At 34.9% G+C, this 27,276-nt stretch overlaps 3 protein-coding genes across 4 annotated transcripts; 1 reads left to right on the forward strand and 2 right to left on the reverse strand.

Annotated features, from left to right (window-relative positions):
- The first annotated feature begins 12,292 nt into the window (after positions 1 to 12,292).
- Positions 12,293 to 26,896, forward strand: LOC123550317 (C-type lectin-like). Of its 2 annotated transcripts, none has more exons than XM_053545107.1 (3): positions 12,293 to 12,940; positions 25,396 to 25,602; positions 25,961 to 26,896. In XM_053545107.1, coding segments are annotated over exons 1-3 (444 nt in total). In that variant the 5' UTR covers positions 12,293 to 12,939; the 3' UTR covers positions 26,197 to 26,896. The 2 variants fall into 2 exon arrangements, with proteins under 2 accessions (XP_053401082.1, XP_045194681.2); XM_045338746.2 differs by lacking the exon at positions 12,293 to 12,940 and adding an exon at positions 22,288 to 22,691.
- On the reverse strand, positions 12,934 to 15,832 carry LOC123550319 (gamma-glutamylcyclotransferase-like). Its single transcript, XM_045338748.2, has 3 exons — positions 15,564 to 15,832; positions 15,205 to 15,353; positions 12,934 to 13,314 (listed from the first exon to the last, which is right to left on the reverse strand). Exons 1-3 carry the CDS (start codon positions 15,660 to 15,662, stop codon positions 13,104 to 13,106), a joined length of 459 nt encoding a protein of 152 aa, XP_045194683.2. The 5' UTR covers positions 15,663 to 15,832; the 3' UTR covers positions 12,934 to 13,103.
- LOC123550318 (gamma-glutamylcyclotransferase-like) lies at positions 16,940 to 19,914 on the reverse strand. Its single transcript, XM_045338747.2, has 3 exons — positions 19,750 to 19,914; positions 18,227 to 18,375; positions 16,940 to 17,558 (listed from the first exon to the last, which is right to left on the reverse strand). Exons 1-3 carry the CDS (start codon positions 19,846 to 19,848, stop codon positions 17,276 to 17,278), a joined length of 531 nt encoding a protein of 176 aa, XP_045194682.2. The 5' UTR covers positions 19,849 to 19,914; the 3' UTR covers positions 16,940 to 17,275.
- Positions 26,897 to 27,276: the final 380 nt, after the last annotated feature.

Raw genomic sequence — 27,276 nt, forward strand, 5'->3', positions numbered from 1 at the left:
ATTCCGGTGGTTAGACTTGTAGAACAATATAACATTCCGGCGGTTAGACATTCCGGCGGTTAGACTTGTAGAACAATATAACATTTCGACGGTTAGACTTGTAGAACAATATAACATTCCGGCGGTTTAAGTAAGTTCTTTCTTCCTCTTTCCTCCCTCTACAGTTTTGGATAAAGAAACCGACAAAATGAGGGCCAATTACAACATTGTATTAAATGATAAATGCGATTGATAAAACAAACGAAAACGGTTACCCACTCTTCTTTGAACGTTAAAAAGTTGTTGTAGAATTTGGAATGAGCTCCTTTTTAAATGTTAAGTAGTCCGACAATATTTATGCAGAAAAGAACAAATGTTTGGGTTCGTCTGTAATCTTTCCTTGATAATACTCAATGATTTTGCTTCAACCTTGTTCCAGTTATCATGATCACCTACATCATATGATTAGTTCATAAATAAGATGTTTAGTTAATGGATTTATAAATGCTCTTTCGCTCTGTCTCTGAAATTCCCTTATGAGTTTGATTCAAACTTAACATTTTTTTGGTGGGTTTAACGTAGCACTGACACAATTATAGGTCATATGGCGACTTACCAGCATTGATGGTGGAGGAAGACACCGGGTGCCTCTCCGTGCCTTATTTCATCACGGGTGAGTACCTGGGTAAAACTACCGGTCTTCCGTAAGACAGCCGGATTGCTCCCTCACATAAAGAATTCAACGGCCCCGAGTGAGGCTCGAACCCACATCGGTGCCGGAGGGGCATGTGATTCGAAGTCAGCGACCTTAACCACTCGGCCACGGAGGCCCCTCAAACTTAACGTACTTATTCCTTAACATAAGATGGGTCCATAACACCAATACAAAGCTTCGTGAAACCTGAATTAATGATTTATTGAATGCTTTTTCAAGGCTTTTCCTTTATAGTTTAAGGTTAAACATTATATGCAGTTTTCCATTTATCTTATTTTTTTTCAATTTGCCTCAGCGATTGTTCCACTGCACCATTCTGATCATATGTAACAGAGTCCCCGATTCTTGCACCGATATTTCCTGAACTGTGCCCGTTTCTTACCCCCTCTCCGCCCTAAATACTTAAGTCAATTTTACGTTTATTTTACATCATGCTGTTGTTCAACCACTGTCCACAGTTTGCGAACGGATGACGTCAATATACCAACTATCTCGGGTGCGCACAAGTTAATATCTATCCGAAATATATCAAAATATGCCAGCATTAAAATAACCAAGCAAGCAATTTTTATCTACCCGCTGCAAGAACACCTTTATTTTCGCCACATGGTTTGTATAAAACAAGATTATATTCCTTGTTCTCATCTTTTAAAGTCGATTCGTTCTTTTTTTATTGTATCTGTTTTGTTTCGAACTAAATTTTCACACCTATTTAGCAAAAACTTTTTAAATACTAGTATTCAAACTTATCAAAGGCACTATTTCACTAAAGACTTCTTCAAGACACCGAAACACGTCTGGTACACAACAGAGCTACCTCTTCCGGAGGTATACGGTAAATCGCTGTGTCGCAACTTTCGAGCTAGTGCATGTCGCGATAAAAGAACGTCAACAAAGGTGAGTGTCATCATAGTTTTGCATTTTTACGAGCATTGTATCGAATATCAAAAATTGGAGAATGTAGATATGCTTTAACTTTAAGAGAACCTAAAGTTTGCTACTTTATTCTTGATTTGTAGAGCAATACAGATGATTTATATGCTGTTCAAGTTTCAGCTTAAACAACCCTTTCTTTCTATGAGTTGGTGTTGTTCGATTGTTTTTTTCCAAATGTAAGGCTAAGCGTTAATGACAATCGGAAAACTCCGACCGATTACGTATTCTCCATTTAAATGTTCGGCATTCTCCGGCATTCTTCTGTTGTTATGAAAAAAAAAATCAGATGGTTGCCGAAATCGCACGTAAAATGCCGATTGTCGTCACGGGTTTATCACCTTAAGAAAGTCACTTTTCTTCTTTCATCCGACTCTCCAATTAATTTGCTTTGTTTTGTTCTTTACGTCTTATAGATCTTCTTATAGAAATGAATGCTAATTATTATTTACAAAGGTAACTGACTGGTCAGTCTTAATGTATTTCATATTTCAAGGAAATTAACATCATTTTAAGTTACCTGTAATTATTGGATGAATCGGAAATCAAAGGACATGATAATGAATTTTGATAGAAATATTTCGGAATAATCATGAGAGAGTCACTAACGTAGGAGCTCACACTCTTGATACACCCTTATCTACGGTGTTCCGTTTGGGCATTGGAATTGGAGAAATTGTTAGCGAACAGCATGGATCCTGACCAGAATGCGCAGATGTTGATTTTCTCATGGCACAGCTCATTTATCGTTTAATGTCAAAAAGTAATAGGTAATAGAAGATTTCTCGGAAGCACAGAGCACCACAAATACAGCCTCCGAGCCATGCATTTGCAAAGTAGGCCCACAACAAAAAGAAGCTGTAACGGAAAAGTATTATAGACGGGTTGCTTCAAATATTCAACAGGAACATTTCAATTTTATGCAAATTATATATATAGATAAAGGGGGAGGAAGGGGAATGGGGTGGAAAAGTGGTGGGGGGGGGGGGGGGGGGGGAAAGGGTGTTGAAGGTGAAAATGGAACAAGGATGAATATTCAAAAGGGAATGGAATGCTACGTTCATTAATCACAACGCAAACCACAGCAACGCAGACACTCGCGTACAAAAGGCAAACACACACACACACACACGCACGCACACATACCTAACTTACATAGATAAACAGACATGTAAGATGTAACAACACTGTAGGGCACCGCCCAAGACACACAGACCCACAAGCAGACAAACGCACAAACATAAGCAGGAAGAAAAACAACAATCGGGCACCGCTTTAGGATTTCGTCAGCCAAAATTAAGTGGGCACGAAAACTAACTCTTACTAAAAATGGAGGGGATGTCAAAGCAAGAGAGCACAAATGCAAGGGGAAAACACGAGGGTGGGGGTGAGGGGGTGGGGGGGGGGGGGGGGGAGGGAATAGAAGGTGTGAGGAGAAAGAGGAAAGAAACGCTAATAACAATAACAAACAAGACAATATACGCAACACAAAATACAAGACGGACGGAAAACAAGTTGAAAATAAGGCATCGCCTTGGAACGGTCAGTAACCTATACTGGGGGTTTAAACGCGTTTAGGGCATGCCAACTTCGCACAAAAATCAGTATTCCAGTTATCATTTTGCTTGATTGTGCTCGACGCTCAGGATTTTCGTATAGATTCTGTTAGTTACACACACAATCATCAATATCATTATGTCAGTTCCTTATAATATTTTTATTTCGAGTCCTGTAATTTCTGCCATTTCTCAGAGCTTGAATAAAATCAGTGATTGCTCTGTGTGATTTTATTCTGGGCCCAGTTGTTCGGAACTTTAACAGGCTGTTAAACTAACCGCCATTCAAAATACTAGTCTAAGTGGGAAACACCAGTACGATGTTTTAATTTTACTGCAAAGATATTTTTGTGTTCAAGATAATTATCTCATATACTGGTTTTTCTAAGTTTTCTAAACAGTCGAAATACAACCCTAAAAGTTAATCGACCGTTAGCGTAAGCGCCTGTTAACGTTTCTAACAACGGAGCCCCGATCTCCACCCCCCCCCCCCCCCCCCCCCCCCCACTCCCACAAAAAAAGTAGCAACAGTTTTAAATATCAATTTTTGAAAAGATGAGCCGAACGTTGTACATTATGTTTTATAAATTCTCTGATATGTCGTTTGATTCTACTGTAGAAAATAATTATATCCAGGCAGTGACCAATCTGCAGATCAAACATACATTAAAGCATCGCAAGTTCACCGGCCAAAATTAGATTTTGCCAAGCCTATCTGTTTACAGGTCTCTAACCTCATCGAGAATTTGACCGCTGGAGAAAGGTGCTATATAATGGTCTCGTATATTGACAGATTATTTTCTAATGCTTCTAGGCGCTATGAAGAGATGGCAGAAGATATAAATGATGCACTGAGACTGTAATGACAAAATGCCAGTCGTAACATATGATAATCTTATTTTTGTAAACTGTGGCAAGACGGGATATATTGAGTGTACGATTGCTTACTGGATGTGGAGAATCATACCCGTCGTTCTAGTAGTTGTTGGACTCCTAGGAAATATTTTTAACATAGCAGTCTTGTCGAGAAAGGAGCTTCGAAAGAAGTCAATATGCATCTACCTCGTATTTCTGGCTGTAAGAGATACTACAGTGTTATGTACAGGACCTCTTGCACAAATCGTAAGAATTTTTTCCTGTATTGACATTTTCACCCTTTCGGCAGCTTCCTGTAGCCTGTTTAGATGGCTTGTCTTTCCATCAGGTAGCATGTCCTGTTGGCTTATTGTACTAATTACGGTCGAACGAACACTATTAACATTGTTTCCAGTGAAAGCAAAGCCAAAGGTTACACCTCGAAACGCACTGATTGCCTCTCTGACTCTAGTTATTGCTACTATCTTATATACTGGACACTTGCTTTACGGCATGACCATTACTGAAATGAACGTAAACATGACAAAGATTAACATAACAGAGGTTAACATGACGGAGGTGAACATTACAGAGGTGAACATGACAAGAGATGAACATTTCAGAGGTGAACATGACAGAGGTGAACATTACAGAGATGAACATTTCAGAGGTGAACATGACAGAGGTGAACATTACAGAGGTGAACATGACAGAGATGAACATTTCAGAGGTGAACATGACAGAGGTGAACATGACAGAGGTGAACATTTCAGAGGTGAAAATGACAGAGGTGAACATTTCAGAGGTTAACATGACAGAGGTGAACATGACAGAGGTGAACATTACAGAGGTGAACATGACAGAGATGAACATTTCAGAGGTGAATATGACAGAGGTGAACATGACAGAGGTGAACATGACAGAGGTGAACATTTCAGAGGTGAACATGACAGAGGTGAACATTACAGAGGTGAACATGACAGAGATGAACATTTCAGAGGTGAAAATGACAGAGGTGAACATGACAGAGGTGAACATTTCAGAGGTGAACATGACAGAGGTGAACATGACAGAGGTGAACATTTCAGAGGTGAAAATGACAGAGGTGAACATTTCAGAGGTGAAAATGACAGAGGTGAACATGACAGAGGTGAACATTTCAGAGGTGAAAATGACAGAGGTGAACATGACAGAGATGAACATTTCAGAGGTTAACATGAAAGTGGTGAACATGACAGAAGTTAACGAAAGAAAGTTTGAAAGCTTTAAAACATGCACCCAACGCCCAGGTGAATACATGGAGTTCTTCAATACTGCGTTGGGTATCATGTTTACCCTAACGGGTTCTGTTGTGCCAATATGCTTCATCGTGACTGCAAATGCAATTGTCGGAATATCCTTGACCAAGCGTAGGCGAGCACTTCGACAACACGCGGGTAGCGATACAAGTAATATTGCCAACCAAAAGCGTAGAAACGGTTTCAGTACAAAGATATTCTTCGTCCTTTGCGGCGTGTTTATCTTAACAACCGTACCTTTTTGTACGTACTTCGTACTTGTGAAGTACAACGTACACGTTGATGAACATACATTCGCAAAGTATCAGCTTATAAACATCGTGACAAGGTCCTTAATGTGGTGTAATTTTAGCTTCAACTTCTTGCTGTATTTCATGACCGGGTCATTGTTCAGGAACGAATTCCAGAAAATGTTACAGGGTGCATGCAGAAAGTTTGTTAAGGAAAGAATGTAAGAAAATTTACGTTTAGAGAGTGCATATCAAAAATTGTATTGTAAGAATGTAGAAATTGTCAGACGGTGTATACAGAAAAATGTGTTAAGGAAAAATTTCAGAAAAGTTTAGGTGTATACAAAAATGTGTTAAGAAAAGAATCTAAGAACATAAAAGAAGATGCATACAAAAATGTGTTGAGAAAAGACTAAAAGAAATTTTAGGTTTAGAATAAACATAAAAAATAACGTTTAAAGAAAAGAATTTAAGATACTTTATTGCATGTATAAGAATTTGTTAAGAAACGAATTTAAGCTTAAATATTGAATACGCCATTCATTGAAAAGAGTGCAGCCATGTAAGGTATTGTAACATTGACTCGAGTGTCTTAAATTAATTCTGTGCTATAGCTTAACTTTATAGAGTGTCTCCCTGTATTGTGTCTCTTAGTTCCTTTATTATTACTGCGTTCATTTGTGTGTGCGTGTTAGGGCGGTTGCGTTCTTTGAATATGGCTTTTCCTGTTTGACTTACTAGTACTTATTGATCCAAAAAATATATAAAAATAGGCAAAACCATGGAGGTAATATATATTACCTCCATGGCAAAACTAATCAAAAACCAATGACTGTGTTTAATACATATATCAGAGTAGAATATTGTGGGTAATTTGTTTTTTCAACAGGATAAAGGATTTAAATATTTTGGTGAAGTGACTTGTTTAGATTTATTAAAACCTGTTTTGGATTGTTCTAATTCAATTAGAAGTGCTTTTGGTAAAGAGCATGGATACTATGTTGCTAAATTCGGTCCTCTATCCAAGGATTACCAGCTCGTATGCCGATCAAAGAGAGCCCGCCATTCAACTGGTCATTCATCAGGTCAGTCTTCACCTTATAGTCATCAAACATTACACCCAACAATGTATAATACGAGTAGTTTCAACCTGGATGAAGCACTATGAACGATACTTTGCATTAAAAGGAAATTTACTTGTACTTGACATTAATAATGAAATATATAATTACAAAATAAAATTAAAGGCGTATGCTAGAATTCCATATATATGAGACAGGCGAATTTTTTCCCAGTAATAGAATTTCTTCAAACTTTGGATCATGATTGAAGGACAATCATCTAAGAAACAAAGATATGCAATAAAAGTCACAGGTCACCAGTATTGAAAAAGAGTTATCTGTCCTTGATAAGTAAAAATTACTGACAAACAAAATTTATAATGAATCATGATACGTGTATACAGAGATAAATGTGCTGATTGATTATAGTATATAGGATTTTCAGAAATGTCAACCGAAAAAAATACATAATTTAAATATTCATTTTTGAGAGAACAGGAACTTTAAGGTAATAAGGAAATAGTAGCGTGCACATACATTTATCAAATGTTACAGCACATTTACTTTTCAGGCAATAATTTAAACATTACCTGTGGTACATATCAGAAATAGGCATACGGTTAGACAATTAAAGTGTTAATGTCATAAATTAATTTTAATATAATACATCGACTGTAATTTTACTGTAAGGTTTTAAGCAGTCGTACCCAGCAACAGGAATGAAAAAGCCTCGGGGAGAAGGGTGCTGTTATGGCTGGTCTTTTACATTTTTTTCTGACCATCTCCATCCACACTATCATTACATTTGTGTATACTGTTCACTGTTCCGTTAAAGTTATCATTTTATCTACGTTTCAAACAATATTATCTTTTATCTTATGCTTATTGGTGAAATACTGGAAAATAGCAGTGAGATATAAATCTACATCACTCACAGAGCCGAACTTCTTTTTTTCCAGATAAATTATCTGCCTTGAAATATATTCTTTAATTACCTCCCTTTGCTGCCTTTAAAATTACTGGATTATACTAATACTCAAGCCATACAGTGATACACGAGTCATGAACTGCTAGACAATCCTATATAGAACAGGCTAGCTATAATTAAATCTGCAAAAGAAATAATGTTACCTAAATGTCAGCATGGTTGCTTGGCCTTGCCATTCATGTATCTATGTGTATTTCCTCTACCTTTTTTCCATTGGTTCACTATCGTGTGGTAGATTTTACTGGCGACAGCACATTTAGTTGGTTGTTGTCTTAGTTAATTATCACAAGACGTCAACTCAACCTTACGTAATATGCCAGAATTTTCGTCGAAGTACTTTCCCACTCCAACTCCAAGCCAAGCCAGTTGTGTTCCAACTTCCATCCATTTTGTTATGCTATGCAACTCCTAGATCAATATGTCCTAGCTATTTCTATTGAATCCATGATGATATTATATTCCGCAGCTTGATTTTCCAAGGCCTTACGCATATTCCACAGTTGTTTAGATTTTACGTGTCGCCCTTTTTTTAATCTGACCTTCAGCGTGGGTTTGGTAAACAAAGCAACCTCCCGTTATTCAACGAACTGACGGATTGACCCGAAAAGTTTTAAATATGCCTCTACTTTACTACCGGCATTTGTCAATGTCTCTGTTAGCCGTGGACTGTGTATTTTTTACACAAAATATTTAAATGCAGTTTTTGTTTTTTAAAAACAAAATGGCGTCGTGTTGATTTAATGAACTTATCACCAATATTCGATATTAATGTGCCTAAGTGTCCATGGTAATTTAGCGGATGTATCATATGTAACACGGTAGCTTAAATAAATCCGAATTTCGTCATGAAATATTGGATTTATATGAACATTTATGTACGTAATAAACAGAAAATTCGTTGATCTTCACAAACTAACATAAAATAAAAAGAAAATTTGTTCCGCCTGAGAGAAAATATCAGAATTGTCTCCCTTATCGGTGATGATATATTTCGATATCTCACTGCAAACAAACAAATATCCTCTATCTTTTCTATTTAATAGTAAAAAAATAGAAAACAATTATTTTAGGTATATGTCTTTATATTTTATTTTCAAGTTACATTATTTGTAGAGTTCAAACGTTTTCTTTCGTTTATTTCTGTTATTACAAATATGTATTTTCCTGCAGACATACTTACATGTACAATATTGTTGCTTTTTCTATGTAGGCTACACTGATGCATTCGTCTCACATAATAGTTTTTGTTCTGTTTTTTTTTTTTTTTTTGGGGGGGGGGGGGGGGGGGGGGGGGGGAGGGATTGGCGCGCGGATTAGAAATAAAATTAATTCTTTAACCACTTGTACATATTTTAAGCTTCTGATGATGCCTATAAATTGAATTCATTCCATTCATGTCATATTTGGATGGTATTTTTACATCATTTTGATAAAGAAATAATGTATAGAAAACCTGTGTTTTAACGCTATTAATACACGAAAAGAGGTTATACGTCTGCGGAATAATTTCACGAGGGCGTATCCCGAGTAAATTATTCCAGCGACGTATAACCGGTTTTGAGTTTATTAATTTAGGTAAAACACGATTTTGCTATACATTATTTCGATTCTATTATGCAGTAGATAAAATACAATAGCGCGCAAAGAGGTCGCAACATAAACATTGACGTTATCGCTCTTTAACGTGGCGTCATTTTAGCGTTAGCGTGTTTTAACAGAAACAAGCATGTTAGAATAAAGGATCATCTGTTACACTGGTAATAGCCAAATATGTTATCCTGGTTAAATTAATTTTACGACAATGCTCAATTTCAAAAGTCACAAAACACATACATGTTATGAAACCTTATATCATTTTTTTTTAGTTTTTTTAGAATACAAGAATAAAATCATAAAATGTACAATACCTTGTTAACACTACTGCATGCACATGCCATTAAAAGGGTCATGAAATTGGCCTTAACTTTTTCAAACGTTTTTAACAGAGTTTTAACAGGTTACCATTAAAATTCACCCTTTAGTTCTTACTATTTATTGGGATTTTCATGACCATAGTTTTAATGCAATACATTAAAAAGCCATGAAATATGTATATTAAAAGCCTGGTACAATATACCCTGTTAAAATGACTTTGATGGCCATGAAAAGCTGCTTAAAATAAACCATTAAAATAAGTTAACAGGCTCCTTAAAACTCCGTGAAAATTTTTAATGGGCATGAAATTAATGTGCCATTAAAAATACCCCTTAATTCCCCATTAATTAGTAAGAACTAATGGGACCATTAATTCTTTTAATACTCTGTTAATGCCCGTTAATTATTAAAAAATTGATTAATGGTCTCATTAAATATGCCAGATTCAATTTTAATGGGTTCGTAATATTTTAATGGTATATCTAATTAAGGGCCATGAAAATTTGCCATAAGAATTAGACATCTTAAGATAATCAACTTCATATATATTTTTTGCCGTATTGATTTTAACTACGTATTACTACACGTGTAATAGTATCTATACATATGTACTGTTGTGTAAAATGCTAGAATATTTGTTTCTTCTTTTTTTCTCTCATTATTTTGTAATGTAAACACATGTAACAGCCTCGTACATATTGTCATATTGTATCCTTATTCTGTCATATGTTCATATGAAATGAGAAAATAAATGGATTTTGTATTGTTTTGTTTTGTACTGAGAAAGGTTTACAGGTACCGGTTTAATAGATCAAGTGACCATGTGGGTAGTTTTAACTATTCAACATTATAATATTGACCCACATTCTGACCAAGTTTTTATTGGTACAGACATTAGGCACCAGGTGTATTCAAAAAGCAACTGTTGATGACAATGTCAGCGCACAATGGGCAATCACAACATAGCTCTACTTCAGTACTTTGTGCTCAGGTGCATGCACTTAAACAGCTAAGAGCAAATGTTTGAGGGATTGCATCGCAAGTTCCCCCCCCCCCCCTCCCAATCAAGCGTACCACACTCTTTGATTCATCGGAACGAAGAAGCGATTGATCTGCCCATGCCCCAAATGGATTTAAGTCAGACTGTAAATCTTCACAATCATGTGTACTGTTCACTTCTCTTTAAACCTTAGTTTCTACTCAAGGATTGGAAAATTAATTTGAAAATCTAAACTGGTCTGAGCACATTTTATAATGTAAATTCCTTACCCCACCCTTTTTCTTATACAAATGCTAATTATTTGGACAGGAAAAACAAAAAACAGAAAAGTGGCATGCATCAATACATATTTAACTTTACCAAAATAATGTAGATTTATGTTATCTAATAAATTAATATGTTTTCATCCGACTTTCATTGAAATAAATCTGATTTTTTGTAGGAACACAATTTGGCAAACATTTGAAAAACAATGGCGTAACTGCATCAAGGGGAAATAACTTTAATGCAACTAAATATAACATCATGATATATTATAGATAATGTGTGCATAGTATGTATTTATTGTGATTAAAGTCCATTTTAGAACAATATGGGACTGGAATTATAAGCATTCAATGGGAGTGCAAGCCAAAAACCAAAAAATGAAAATATACGAGTCAAATTTTACAGAATGAAGGATTTAATGGGCATCACATTGCTGTTAAGGGCCATTAAGTTTACTCTTAAATGAAATCGTACAGAACCTGAACATTTAATGGGCATTAAATTAATTTTAAGGGCCATGAATAATCCTGTTAAATTCAAAATATACAGAATTTCACTATTTTTTCAAAGCCATTAACATTTTTAGCTACCAAAATTAATTTCTAATGGCATGATTCATGGTAAAATATGGGTGTTTTAATGGTATTTTAACAAGTAACCCATTAATATTGTGAAACCTGTTAAATAAAGTGATGCAAGAATTAATGGGGTTAATTAACGGTTTTTCCTATTTTAATGGGTATTTTACAGGGTTTTAAACCATGTTTAATGGTATGTGCATCCAGTAGTGTAAGTCAGTACTGGAAAGAAAAAAAAAACCTTTTTAACATAATTTTGAGAAAAGTAAGTATCTACACCTTTAAAGACGCGCTATAGAATGTTTAGTATTTCCGTGATGATAATTATACATGTTTTGCATGATTTCTTTTAGACTCTGAAAAATTCGAAAAACTGAGTCTCTCCTGGCTTAAATTTATTTTCCGTTGTTTTTTGTTGCATTCAAGGGCAAAGTCTAGAAAATCGAGCCGTTATCTGAGGTAATGGTATACAGCCGATGAAAGACAAATGTCAGTGCCGTGTTATACGACAAAAAAGTATCCCCTAAAGGAAATATTAACAGAGAAATCAATGAACAAAGAAGGAGCCTGCCTTTCCACAATATCCGCGTCCGCCATCTTGACATTTTCTTGCCGTTCACCAGGTCACGCGACAGCATACAGCATGATTGTAGTTCAGCTGAGAAAGAGTTTTATTCATGACACCATATTAACGAAATTATGTTTGGTAGCGTTTCTGTGGTAATTTATCCATCATTTCAGAACGATTTCACTTTCGTAACACCAAATGAAATAAAATTGTCTAAAATGACGAATTCAAGTATATCTAGTTTTCATATTAATTTAGTTTGTCGTCAGTATTTTTGTAAATTCTCGACCTCAGTCTTAAACTCTGGTTCCCTGCGAAAAAAAAAAAAAAAAAGAGCGTTCAGTATTGGACAGGGAACAATTTCTGGTTATTGTTCTTATACCTGTAAATTGTTCCTGTATTTCTGGTTATTGATCTTTTATTCGTCTTTTCTACATGTAATTTGAAATGGGTAATTTATCATTTACATATATACTAGTAATTAGTCTGGCTACCGACTAGATAATCTTTTTATTTTTTATAATAATTTCTCTTATATATTCTGGCCGATCTTTCTTGGCTCTGATTATTTTGAGAAGTAAAGGGACATAATTATACAAATTTAATTAGCCTCAGGAGTTATCTCCTGTGAACAAAACACAGGCTAATTATGATATTCAATTCACGTGTTTATGGAATATAGCTGTCAAAAGAAAACAATGTTTTTTTATAATGTTAACATGATGGAGTAGAGTACTAGCACTTTATTTGATAACTCATAATTATTATATGAGTTATAAAAATCGGTATAATACGTTATTTGTTTTATATACCTACACACGCAAAGTTTTGAATTTTTACTTATCAATAATTCCTATTTTATTCATCTAAATAAATGAGAAAAGTATCCGTTCTTTTTTGATTCCGGCTGTCCATGCCTCGTTTTGATCTTGGCTGGTGATAGCCTTTTCTGTGGACACATAAAGGACTTCTTGTGTTGGACTAATCGAGGAGTGAAAGTTAATTAGTTCTTGCTGTTTATAAGTAAAGATGCTGTTTACACATCAATAAATTTGATTTATATATGTATAAGTAAATTTGCAAAATCTTCACGATTCTTCACTTATACGTTTCAATATATCTGCATAAATTTCAATGTTATTATCTAGCAATTCATTAGTTTCAATTGTTCTCAGGAAATCCACATACATGTTGTGGTAAATTATTTTGAATTGCTCCTTTTATAATTATATCCAAGTACATGGGTGAAGGCCTGTTATTTGGACCTTCGTCCTCAAAATAGCAGGCCGGAAGTTGATATGTTCTACATGTGTACTCCCTTCCGTCTATTGATGTGACTGTAACATCTTTAGAGTCGTATACCAGTTCTTGTCTGAAAATTAAACATTACGTTGCCTTAAACAGACTATGAGGCTGAAAATATTATAGTAAATGTAAACTCTATGAGTAGAGGTAATTTAATGCTTCAATGTGCTTAGGGATATATTCGAAACATGATTATACATGTTTAATTTGCGGCTTTCTCTTTAGGCAAATTCAACATTCATTGAATTCAAAAACAATCGCTATCATTTCTCTAAACATTGTTTTCTTAATCTTTCCATTTATTTTTTTTCTGAATAAAATTTGTCCGTGATTTTTAGAAAAAATATTCTGTCTTTATTAAAATGAAACTCTTATTCTATATCAATTTTATTAATTCAATCGTGAACGCTTATTTGCAACACGTGATTGTACAATATATTACCATACTGGACGCACGTGCGTACAAAAAACCTGTATTATTTCAGTATTTGGACGGTTCAACAGTCCCATGTTACACATCCGATAAAGCCCGAAACGCGTAAAAATGTTCCGAATGTACATCGGGTGAAGTAGAAAGTTTGATATAAATGCGTCTTGAAATCAGAATATTCATTGAATCATTTTAATTTAAACTAAAATAAAATAGATATAGAATATATTTAACCTTTTATTGTACAATACGAGATATATTTGGACTCGTACCCAGCTGGGAAAACCCTATTGGACTCGCCTAGCGGCTCGTCCAGTACGGTTTTCTCAGCTGGATACTCGTCCAAATATATCTCCGTATTGTACAGAACTGTGCTAAATAACATAATATTATTTGATTCTGTTGACAATCAAAAAGCAGGTAAAACTGACATTATATTTGTGAAGAAGACCATAATTATATGGTGATTAGATATTGATTGTCAATTACTAGTGACTTATCCAGACTGTACACATACCGTCCAGATTTAATGAATTTCACATTGTGTACCATAAATTATATTCAATAATTGTGTCACAGGGTAATCCCCGAAATATAGCTTCAAAATGTACTGAATCCTAGGGAAAATGTAACTGGATGATATGACATTAGCAAATAAAAAACGTGCTTGCAATCCATATTTCCTTCTACGTTTTAACATAATCCATTGTACTTTAAGTAATTGAAGAATTTTGGATTATTTGTTGTCATTGTAACATCTATTGCAGCAAAATAAGGGGTTGTGCTTACGTTTCATATTGCCATCGATCCATTTATTAATTTTCATGAAAATAAAACAAAGTATCTCGTACACATAAAGTTAATCGTAAGATCCCACTTCGTTTGACTGAACCCCACTTCGTTTGACAGAATCCCACTTTGTTTTGAGTGATACCGCCCGCTTAGCTCAATAAGGAGAGCTCAGATCTACGGATTGCGGGGTCGAGTGTTCGATCCCCGAGCGGGGCGTATGTTCTCTGTGACGATTTGATAAAAGACATTGTTCTGAAATTATTTGTCCTCCACCTCTGTTTCGTGTTGGGAAGTTGGAAGTTACTTGCAGAGAACAGGTTTGTACTGGTACAGAATCCAGTAACAATGGTTAGGTTAACTGCCCGCCGTTACAGAACTGAAATACTGTTGAAAAACGGCAGTTATGGTTTAACCGATTAACTGACCGAAGCAGTAATTTCCTTGAGTTGAAATATCACATAAAACTGTGGAAAGTAGTTTTCAGCAAATGGCTATTTAATTTTATTTCGTTACAAATGGCATTTATTTTTAAAGGGAGGGGGCAACTTTTTGACAATGTTTTAAGTATCCATTCGTATGGAACAGTATTGTAGAACATTAATGGACAGCCAGATTTTCGTAAAGGTGTTGTTACTCTACAAAATATTTCTGTGTTTTGATGATATACTCCTTAACCTTAATGAAAAAAGTACAGGTAAGAGCAAGGTTTAACTCTGTATTAGTGTTTCACTCAACCTATCTAATGTTTGAAGATGTTCATTTCCAAGTCTCCATACACATCCCCAGACTGAATTATTGGGATCCTCTCGAATACTGGCAGCGCCTCCCCTCCATAGTATTTCACTAGGGTTCATACCGATGCAGCTAAAGGCTAGCTTGTGACCCTGTGATAATGAGATAATCAAAGGCATTTGAAAATTTTTACAGTAAATAAGGTACTTGCTGCATAAGTTACAATCAAAATAGCTCACAAGATCTTATTTTTTTTCCAACTTAACGTTTTCTCCCTTTGAAACATATATAATCGTGTAGGGGCATGCCTCTTTAAAACTTTAAATTATCTTTATAAATATAAAGAGACAATTTCGACTTACTTTCAGTTCTCCAACAGCTACAAATCTCGCACTCGGATTTTCCATATGTAATCTTTGTTGCAATAAATTGCTTCCATAAGCGAAGTATAAGAACGTCATTATTTCCAAGTGACCTTTCCAATCTTGTTATAAGATATAAAACGGTTGTTTTACTGTATTTTTACAACTCGACAAAACATGTACAACAATCAATACTATTTTAATACATCTCACAACCAAGTCAACCATTTAGCAATCACTCCTAAATATTCGTATGTTACTTTACATTTACCTTACCTGTACATACACATATATAATATTCATACATACATTTGTTAAATTATGCAATAACATGTTCACTTTATCAATATGGAGAGTCGCTATCATATAGAGAATATTTGGTTACTGTCTTATAAAGTTAAATCGAAAAAATTATAAATATCGAGGCTCTTTTCGTAGACAATCCCAATAAATTGGAATTATCTAATTTTCTATTTTTTCCTGTCTTCCGGTTTACAATCATTTTTTTTTAAAATAAAATTGCCCTCCAAATAAGTATATGTCTGCCTTAAACAGCATATTTGCTTATCCAGTCTTGGAGCCCATAAAAAAGTTAAAAGCTACTGTTTGTAACCCTAAAACGAAAAAAAAAATATTTTTTATTTTTTTATTATACTGATACATGTAGGTTCTAAGACCGAAAGTCCATATGTATGGTTATTGACAATAAAACCAAATCTCGTTCAATCTTAAGAATATTCAAATGTCGCAAATGATATTACAGTAAGTTCAACATGGAGCAATTTAGTAAAATTATTAAAATCAACAATCTTTCTTAAACCTCACTTGGTTCGTAAAATTCTTCATGTGAAGATGCCTTCCAGCCGGCTTACAGAAGATCAGTGGTTCTATCCAGGTGCCTGCCCCTAATGAAGTAATGCACGGAGGGGCACCTGTGTACTTCCTCCACCAAGAAAAGCTGGAAAGTCGCCATTAGACCTGTAATTGTGCCAGTGTGACGTTAAACCCAACAAACTCAAAAATAAATCTTTCTTAAATAACCATTCATTATAAGTAGCTTATCCTTTTACTTTTAATCTTGTTATTAAGTACTAACGTACAACATAATTCCGCACTTCAGATTGTGTTCACGTTTGTCTTATCGTTTAATGCAGTTATGTACATTTATAATCATGTAAAATCCGATAAATTTGTTTTGCATATTAAATAAGCAATGTATTTCTGTTGTTTATCGTCTGATTTACAACGGAGTTAAGATGCGCAGGAACTGAACCATTGGAAGAAAGGGATGTGGGGGGCGGGGGAGTGTGCGACTGCCCAACTGGTTAGATAACTAAGCATCTGAAAGATGAGAAAGAGGAAATCAGACTATAAACCACTAGTAGGCATTGTTTATTTATATTCTGACATGTTCAATAAAACATGAAGCAAAACAGTTTTCTGAACTACATTCATCCACTATAGTAATGACCTCGCTCGCTAGATTAAGTGTGCAACTGCCCCTTAAAACAGTGTCTGTTGACGTTTATCTTAATATCTTCTATGCAACATTAGTTGAGAATTTTTTTGGGGGGTATTAATATATGGATATATTTAAAGTATTCGCGAAGGCCTACCTCGCTAACTTTAAACTGGCCAAAACTAAACTAATACACTTAATAAAACATGTATGACAATGTTTAATGACTTTGTTACTAATTTATTTACAATCTTCATGATTCTTCATTTACACGTTTCAAAATGTCTGCATAAATTTCAAGATCATTATCTAGCAGGTCATTTGTTTCTACTGTTCTTAGAAAATGCACATAATCTTCTGGCAGTTTATTTTGAATTGCGCCTTTTATGATTATATCCAAGTACATGGGTGAAGGCCTGTTGTTTGGGCCTTCGTCCTCAAAATAGCTGGCCGGAAGTTGATACGTTCTACATGTGTACTCCCTTCCGTCTAATGATGTGACTGTAACATTTTTGGAATCATAAACAAGTTCTTGTCTGAAAATTAAACATTCTAGATAAAATGAACCTTTCTTTAACGAAATAATAAGGTATTTTTGATTAGCTGACATTTTAATGTATTTACGGTACACAGGCATTTCCTCCAATGAAAACTGTATACAGTTGTTGCATTCTTTCTTTTTAAATCTACCGACCAAAAAGCTTGAGCTTTTGGAGATAAAGCGTTCTATTGGCTGCAGTTGTTTACATTCATTACGTTGATATATGAGAAGAGCATTTACCGGACGTCGCCCACAGAATTTGTAATTCCAAAAACTACCCGCTTTTTGTTGAAAAATTTGTCGTTTCATTAATATATAGCTTGGATAACAATAAAAATAATATGAAAGAATAACGTACTAAACTATAAATATTCGACTAGGTCGGGCACAAAGCACATGCTTGTGTTTAAATTACGTGCGGTCGACCTCCATTTACACCTAACTGGCTTGTATTTCATACAAGCGGGTACAACTCAACCGCAATTTGTGAGGCATGTGATGACTAAAGACATTATTATATCATAACAACTAACAAAATATTTTACAAATAGCATATTCTTACAAATAAGATGGTTAAAATCAGTTCAAACATTTATATAACATGACATATTATAAAACGGAAATATAGTAGATATTAAAAATGTCAGTCGATCTGTAACGCACCTGTCTAACGTGTTGCTATGTTCGTTTCCCAACCTCCATACACATCCCCAGACTGAGCTGGTAGGGTCCTCTCGTATACTGGCAGCGCCTCCCCTCCATCTCATTCTCTCTGGTTTCATACCGAGGCAACTAAAGGCTAGTGTGTGATCCTGTTATACGAGTTAAAAGAAATAAATAGAAAACAATTGCTAAACCAGGTCATGCTCAGGTATAACAACTGCAACGAAACCATTCAATGTCTTTTAAAATAGCGTTAATGTGAAGGTAATAAGGAATAAGAAGTGAATTAAAAATAATAAATAGGTAATCACTAACAATGGCAATCCAAGGTTTCCTTACATGCCTGGTGAGTAAACTTTGATAACCTCGTTTAGGAATGAGGACGTGCCAAATTAAGAGGTAATATGTAAAATGTTAAAATTCAAAAGGATCAGAACCTCTTAGTATAGAAGTAATCGAACTTCGCCAACAATTATACAATTGAAATTACAATAAATAATCGGTCGCATATCATAAGTTTAATCCAGGGTTACATACGCACAGCCAAACTATTGAATATTTTGTTATGAAACGATTTTACCTCACTCACACCTCAAGATTTGTGTCAGATTTTCATTTCTGCAGATAGTATAGTGAATTTTATTCGACCTGGCGGGGCGGAGTTAATCTCTGGCTTATGCAAATAATAGTAATCTCAAAAAAGGAGCAAAATAGGTAGAGTTACAGTGGTTACAGTGTAAGGTAGATGGAATGAGAAATCAGGCTGCCGAATATACTACATACCCTGGAATAAGAAATCAGGTTGCCGAATATACTACATACCCTGCACAATAATGCAGTGGACCGTCGCGAAACCCCACCCCGTCAGGTCATTTAAACGCACAATAACAGTAAATAAAAAAGTATTAGATGAAGTAATTCAGTAGTTTTAGTCATGCAATGGTATGAGATGTTAGACAGAAATAATCAATTGCTGTAGTTTACGTCATACTCCTCAAATTACAGCTAAAATAATAAGATATTCTGTTTGATACGATGGCACAGATGTGATATAGATGATTTATTTATATTTGTGCGTGTACACGTATTATTTACCATATGCGTATGTATTAGCTATTACGCAATAAGTAATGCGTACTCACGTATTAATTAGTAAGTGAGCACTTAATAAGTCATAGGTGCGTACGTAATAACAAATACGTGTGCACGCAAAAGTATAGAAACATTTATGTCATCGCTGTGCCTTTATGTTTTATACTATCACTTAAGCACGTATTAGCTATGACGTGCGCACGTGAAAACTAAAATGCTAATATATGTCAACGCAATCAATAATACGTGCACACGTTCTAACTGAAACATGTTAACGTAATAAGTAACACGTTCGCATATAATTACTTATATGCGCACGTAAAAACATTTATGTCACTTCTGTGCCACCATAGATTAATGTGCGTACATGTCTATTGTAAAATTTTGATGAAGCATGTCCCGTTTAAGTATTTGAAACAATTTCGACTTACTTTTAGTTCTCCTATAGCAACAAATCTCGCACTCGGATTTCCCATATGTAATCTTTGTTGCAATAAATTGCTTCCATAAGCGAAGTATAAGAACGTCATTATTTACAATCTGTCATTAAGTATTGCATGATTCAAAATAAATATGCCTTCAAAGTTTATCATTGTACACACAGTGTGTTAACCTATGTCGCTGCATATTAACCAATTCATTAAGTTAAGAAGTAAATATTTAAGCAGACGATCTTGCCCTCTAAGTTAAGTAGAATTTTGCCATCTCATTAGGCGACTAACCAAACATTGTGGTGTCAGATTAAAATAACAAAAACTTGGCCTATATCATCTTTAGGCCTAAAAAAAATCTTTGTTTCCGGTAACATGCTCAAAAAAATTAGGGTAGGTAGGTCGGAAAATTGTTTTTTTTTTGGATTTTTTTTTATAAAGGGAGACTTTTCGGAAATTATTTTTGTGTCAAAAAATAAATACAAATAAGGGGGTTATGCCTTTAGAGCATCAGTAAGTTGATTTTTAACACCACCGGTCATGTTTAAAGCATAAAAAGTGCAGTTTTGCAACATTTTGTTAAAAAGTTGAAAACATATTCTCCAAGGCCATAAAAACATTTAGGGTCGGGCCAACATTTTAGGGTAGATCGGGATACCGGAAACAAACAATTTTTTTTACGCCTTATGTGATATGTTTGATGTTATCGCAATGTACTTTTCATTGAATTTTGTTGAAAATCGTTGTTTTACTAATAAATGTGAAATATAAACATTCGTCTTCGATTTCTGACAGGGTTTTTTCCCCAACGGTTTTCCGTGCAGAGATCACTTTGCAAACATCACGTGACAGTGAGAGAAAAGCTAATGTTCTATCAATACCCGTTTCGATAAGTCCTTTTAGGCTGGTCCATCGATCTACTTGGTCTCCTATATTAACTTGTTTTGCATTGAAACGATGATAGCTTCTTTTTTGCCACTATCGGTTTTTCTCGGGCGTCCCTTTGGCATGACGGAAGCAAAATATGCGCACGCGCAGTTTTTGTTTGGTGTCCACGCATTTTTAATGTCTTAAATACTGTCGTTTCTCGTTTTATGTTTTCAAAAATTGATCGTTAGAGAATAGTGCGAACACTCGAATGTTCCCGTATTCTAGCAACAAGAAACGTAACCATCAAGTTTCATGTAAATATCTAAAACTGTGACAGCATTTTCACGTTTCGGTGGTATTTAAAAAATCACAAATCACAATGTGTCGGTTAATTATGTCTTTTTTAAGTGGGAGTCCGATCCATTTCCTTATATATTTGATACTTGTGATATATATGCGTTCTATATTGTTTGGGAGCTCTTTGTGGTAATCGGACTGGTATCATTGTTAAAGCTGTGATTATGTGGTTAAAGAGTAAATAGTGAATAAACAGAAACAAACAACATAATAAACAGATGACATTTAGAGATTAACTGTCCGTCTTGGATCAGAAGGTGACATGCTACTATATCATATATAATTTAGCACACTTAATCTATACATTTAATTGCTTTCTCTCTTAAAATAGCATAGTTCCAGATCATGCCTCCCTTTATAGCGTAAATTATCGTTTCATTTTATCTATTCGTATTAAGTGGGTTGCATTATTGTATTATTTAAACTTAGCAAATGTAAAGCACTTCAGTAATCACGTGCTATTTAAACAACCCTATATGGGTCCGACAGCACGTTTATTCCGGAAGTTGCTGTTGTACAAACACGAGAAAGCTATCTATAGACGTCCACATAATACCGCAATTCATAATTGGTACTTTTGGTTCAATGGCATCTAGTACGAGTCATCTTCATTTTCCCATAAATCAGAATGGTAAAATGAATCCTGTTTTAATGCATATATGTTTGGCTTAAATGCAGTGTCATTACAATTAACGATTCACTTCCGGTTGAACAATGACGCTGGATTGAATACTAAGGCTTTTGTAGTCTTCGTTATATTTCCCTTTAGTCAAAGATAAAACTAAGTAGGTTGTGTAGTTGACACCCAGGAAAGGGAGACATCGCTCTAAATGGACCGATACCATAGTAAATAAAGACAGCTTTGTCATTGATCTCACAGATAAAAGTAAATCATTTCTTTGAGTAGGGTGACATTGTTTTACTTAATGCATTGCACCGTGTAAAAATCTATGAATATTGACAGGAAAATCACACATAAACATGATAATTCGTTTTAAGATATTGATGGGAGGTATGGTTTGGTTCCATAAAATATTGTCTGTTTACGAATAACCTCTAAGGCGGAAGCACATATGAGCCGCGCCATGAGAAAATCAACATAGTGGGTTTGCGACCAGCATTGATCCGCGCAGTCTGGTCAGGATCCATGCTGTTCGCTATCAGTTTCTTCAATTGCAATAGGCTTTGAAAGCGAACAGCATTGATCCTGACCAGACTGCGCGGTCTGGTCTGAATCCATGCTGGTCGCAAACCCACTATGTTGATTTTCACATTGCGCGGCTCAATTATTTCTGTAACGCATCACAAATCATGTCAATTTATATCAATTACTTATTGAGTATTATAGCATAGCTATCGCAGTTTATTAAAAAGCAACTCTATCATTAAAAGGTTTCGAAGGGGTTAAAGGACTGCTTAAATCATGTTTTGTGCAACTGTAACATTTATATTTGGCACACTTGTAACAGCCCCTGTATTTTGTGTTGAAGTATATGTTTTTACTGAAATGGAATCTTTTACTAATACTGTTGGGAATATAAACATCATAGAGCGGCTGGATCTTAGAAATAGTTCTACCACATGCTGGAGGCTTTGCCACAGGAATTCAGAGTGTTCGTCATATTTTGAAAATATGATCACCGAGGAGTGCCGTCTTATTTCAACCAACCTAACTAACGGCGAAGTTGTCGGAGAAACCGGTTGGAAATATTTTGGTATAAAATGTTTTCATTTTATATGTGATCCTTACCAAACAATCACACTTATTTCGTTACATTTATTATTACATGGAAGTTCTAAAAAATAGGGAATTCAATTTTAAGGGAACGAAATCTTTGTCAAGGATGTCAGTATGCACAAACCTAGTTGCTACAGCACTGGTATCGTATTGGGGAATCTTTCTTAACAATGATATGTTTTCGTAACTTCATATCTTAGAGGGCTGTGGGAACGCTAAATGATACAATTTCGCTAAATGATACAATTGACATTAAACTGGCGCTAAATGATACAACTTCGCTAAATGATACAACTTCGCTAATACAGCTTCGCTAAATGATACAACTTCGCTAAATGATACAATTGACATTAAACTGGCGCTAAATGATACAACTTCGCTAAATGACACAACTTCGCTAAATGATACAATTGACATTAAACTGGCGCTAAATGATACAACTTCGCTAAATGATACAATTGACATTAAACTGGCGCTAAATGATACAACTTCGCTAAATGATACAACTTCGCTAAATGATACAATTGACATTAAACTGGCGCTAAATGATACAACTTCGCTAAATGATACAACTTCGCTAAATGATACAATTGACATTGAACTGGCGCTAAATGATACAGCCAACGCCTGATGATACAACATTGATGCTCGCTTAAATTTACAAAACTAACTTCAAATGATACAAGATTTTAAGCTCCTTAAAAGTTACAAAATGTCGACGCTAGATGATACAAAGTTTATATACTAGGCATGTAATTTTATAAAGAATTTTCACATTTGTTGACTATTTTGCGACATTACTATCATCTCAGTTTAACGCACGACTTAAAACCAAAATTTGAATATAGTTTTATATGTACCCTGTTAAATAAACATATACATGATAACAAACGTATTTTCTTGGAGTCCTAGCCAGCACAGTGGTATTAAATGAGACTTTATGCAATTTCTACACAGTTATTTTAGTGGTGTAAAAGATGGAATCGGTGGTACATAGATGAATGTCATTTAATGTTTCAAACGTATGCCTAAAGCAGTACCATGGTCATCATTGATATAATCTAAACGAAATGAAGAAATTCATATTTTTCTTTTATTAAACTATTTCATGTTATTGGCCAACAATTTTTGGAAAAATTCTAATTTTTAGTTTTGTTGCAAAATATCCACCACCGTAACGATTTTACATATTTGTTTTACATAGATTTTACAATTGTTTTGAAGAATCCGCATGGTAAATACCTCTTGTAACTATTAATACAATCTCTCACTAAAACACAAACGAAAACGCTGGAATGCTTTGGATTTGCCATAATATTTGTTGTTAATGTGGCTTTTGCCGGTCTTTCGTTTAAAATTAGAGTTTGGAACTACAATTGATAATTTCAAGATATGCAGGGTTACACAACCTATGGTTACAGATAGTTGTTTGGTATATTTTACTTCTTTACTTCCAATACTCTGCTGTACATAATTATGTATGCTCCCACGTCTGGCTGTTTTACCAATACTGTCCATAAAAAATGTTGCTTAGTTTTGTAGAGGCTTAATAAATTACAGCAGTCCATGGCAACCATGTATAAATCGTACCCGTTGTCATATTGGCGCGCGCTATCGGTCAAACTAGTTTAATCCTGTTTTAAACAGTACTTACTACCGGAGGTAAAATGGTATATATGAAATATAACACCAGCTTATATGACTGTTTCATCAACTTTATTTCACTTTATTTTTGTATATTTAGCACCTTTTTTAATGAATTCTTTGGGTGTACAGTAACTGTTGTAAATGGCGAACACTCCAGGAAAATACATTTGAGATCATATATATATCAAGTCGTGCAAGTCGTGCAGAACATTAATGTCGCGAGCTAGTCAACAAATGTAAAATTGTATTTTAGTGTCAATGTTATGTATCTTTTAGGGAGCCTAAAATGTAATATCATTTAGCTGTAGTTTTGTGTCATTTAACGTCATTTGTACCATGTATTCTAACTGTATAATTTAGCGCTCCCACAGGTGCGACATTGAATGTTGGTCCATCACCAAGTCATTCTCATCCTTCAGGGTTTTATCATAGTTCTAATGCTCTACCAGGGACCCATGGTATACCTCTAACTCCTATAAATGACATTGTTTGCAAATAGACCTTTTTTATTCAAACTGATCAATATACGCTGTTTAAATGAAAATCTGTACACTTTATGGTTCTTCACAGTGAAACAGTTTATAGTGAGCGCAACACAATAGATTATTTGAAATATCAAAGTACATTGACAAATGCATATTCTAGACATTTGTGCACATAATTTTAACCTTTTAATGTTGAACCTCCATGATTGCTTGCACGAATAACACAGTTGCTGAATTACTTTCTTATCAAAACTGACTACGTACATTTTACACACGTTTCAATGTTGTTGCTTTTTATTTGAGCCACGCCATGAGAAACATAGTAGCTTTGCAACCAGCATGGATCCAGACCAGCCTGCATATCTACGCAGTCTGGTCAGGATCCATGCTGTTCGCTTTCAAAGCCTATTGCAATTAGAGAAACCGTTAGCGAACAGTATGGATCCTGACCAGACTGCGAGGATACGCAAGCTGGTCTGGATCCATGCTGGTCGCAAAGCCACTATGTTGGTTTTCTCATGGTGCGACTCATTTATATTTGTAATCCAGTGAAGATGAGGCGACAGGTACCGTCAAAGACGAGATGTCTTTCACACGCTGGATTCAGTTTCGATGAAGAAGCAAATCTTTGTTTCAAATTTTTGACAGAGGAGAAAATATACCGACCTGCTGCTAGAGAGAACTGTACAGCGGCTGGAGGCAGGTTTTTGCAAATCAAGAGCGAAATGCAACACAATGCTGTTGTCAAATATATGGGTAAACTATTCGTTTCCTTATAATATAACATTGGTGTGTAAAGTAATGTTTAATTCATACTGTTTAACACATAGCAAAAAGGTAGATCTGCCTTCTAGAAGATGGTATTAAGATGTGTGTGTGTGTGTGTGTGTGTGTGTGTGTGTGCGCGCGCGCGCGCGCGCGTGTGTGTGTGTGTATGCTCCGTAATATTTCAAGACTGTTTTTGAACAGTTTTGATGTATTCAGAAAATGACATTTTATATATTTGAGTATATTCTAAACTCAAAGTATAGAATATTATTAGTATAAGATTATTATTTTTTGCACAATACAAAACAAATCGGAAAGTTTTTTAAGATACATATTTTGTTTTCAGAAACACTTTATCCAAATTATAGCCCCATCATAGATGGTCGTCGGCCTGACAACGACGGCACAGTTTGGACGTTTGAAGATGACGAAGCTCTTTCATACTTTAAATGGGGTCAAGGTCAACCAGAAAATAACAGGAATTGCATAGGATTATCAAAAGAAGACGACTTCAACTGGGCATCTGCAACATGTTCTAAACGCAACTCTTACCTTTGTGAAGTACCATTAGACGGGATATAGTTAATTAGGAATTTTCCAACACATTTTATGTGCTAGAACTATTCTGCAATCTTGAAGTTGCTGAATTATGTTTACGTTTTAATATTCATACACACCTGGTTTTCTATCTGTTTATCTGCTACCAATCACACTCAGGCGAACACCATTAAGACCGCACTGCATCATGAAATTCTCGATGAACGCGGTGGGGACGGGATCAAACTCGAATTTTTGACAGGTCGAACATTTTCCATGATACTATAAAATTTACATATTATTACTCTGAACTGACGTCTACTTTTTTTGATGTTATAGTAGAAAAAGATGAAAATGGTATCAGTACATGGAAATTTTATCATGTCACTCTATTTCATGTAAAAAGGGTATTCCCTTTAGTCAGGCTAATCGTTTAAGGCGTATTAATTGGGATAATACCGGTACCATTTTTGACAAGGAAATGGACAAATTCAGAGGATACTTTCTAGCACTAACTACCCTGCATGTGTTATAAATGAGACACTTAAGAAAGCAACAATGCAAGATGCTCTTGAATCATGCGACAAAAATACAGATAAAGTCGTTACTTTTGTATGTACCTACTATTCATCTTTGTCTAATTTTGGTAAAATAATACACCAATATCGGAATTTTCTTAAGTATTCTCAACATGAGAATAATAGGCAATTATATAACTATAAACTATAAACGTATTGTTGCTTACGAAAAGACCCAAGAATTTTCATGTTTTAAGCTGAGCAAGATAGGCAGCAATGGTGATACAAGTAAATGTTATAGACGTCGCTGTACACACTGTGTAAACATAAATGAAGATAATTAAGATAATTCACTTTCTAGTACCACCAATTCACCCTGTTATAATGCAAGACATGATCTGTCATGCAGTGCAACTGATGTTATAACTTGATAACATGTGATAAATGTTGGAGAAACGCATCAGCAATGTTCACAAAGAATGAATAGTCATAGGTTTGTTATAAATCATTATCCAGAAACAACTACTAATGTTTCTGAACATTCTAATTCTCAAGGACATACTATCCAGAATTTCTCTTTTATGCCAATCGATTTAAAGTAATTAAT

The sequence above is a fragment of the Mercenaria mercenaria genome, chromosome 6 (genome assembly GCF_021730395.1).
Source record: "Mercenaria mercenaria strain notata chromosome 6, MADL_Memer_1, whole genome shotgun sequence".
Taxonomy (NCBI): domain Eukaryota; kingdom Metazoa; phylum Mollusca; class Bivalvia; order Venerida; family Veneridae; genus Mercenaria; species Mercenaria mercenaria.

What these genes read in the sequence shown, in the direction of transcription:
- LOC123550319 (XM_045338748.2), bottom strand. Translation starts at nt 15,662, where the DNA reads ATGACGTTCTTATACTTCGCTTATGGAAGCAATTTATTGCAACAAAGA. An exon ending in TAGCTGTTGGAGAACTGAAA is followed by an intron (nt 15,354 to 15,563) that starts GTAAGTCGAAAT and finishes TCATTATCACAG; the next exon opens with GGTCACAAGCTAGCCTTTAG. An exon ending in CATCTTCAAACATTAGATAG is followed by an intron (nt 13,315 to 15,204) that starts GTTGAGTGAAAC and finishes TTTAATTTTCAG; the next exon opens with ACAAGAACTGGTATACGACT.
- LOC123550318 (XM_045338747.2), bottom strand. Translation starts at nt 19,848, where the DNA reads ATGACGTTCTTATACTTCGCTTATGGAAGCAATTTATTGCAACAAAGA. An exon ending in TTGCTATAGGAGAACTAAAA is followed by an intron (nt 18,376 to 19,749) that starts GTAAGTCGAAAT and finishes CTCGTATAACAG; the next exon opens with GATCACACACTAGCCTTTAG. An exon ending in CATAGCAACACGTTAGACAG is followed by an intron (nt 17,559 to 18,226) that starts GTGCGTTACAGA and finishes TTTAATTTTCAG; the next exon opens with ACAAGAACTTGTTTATGATT.
- LOC123550317 (XM_045338746.2), top strand. Translation starts at nt 22,400, where the DNA reads ATGTTTTGTGCAACTGTAACATTTATATTTGGCACACTTGTAACAGCC. An exon ending in AACCGGTTGGAAATATTTTG is followed by an intron (nt 22,692 to 25,395) that starts GTATAAAATGTT and finishes TTTGTAATCCAG; the next exon opens with TGAAGATGAGGCGACAGGTA. An exon ending in TGCTGTTGTCAAATATATGG is followed by an intron (nt 25,603 to 25,960) that starts GTAAACTATTCG and finishes TTTTGTTTTCAG; the next exon opens with AAACACTTTATCCAAATTAT.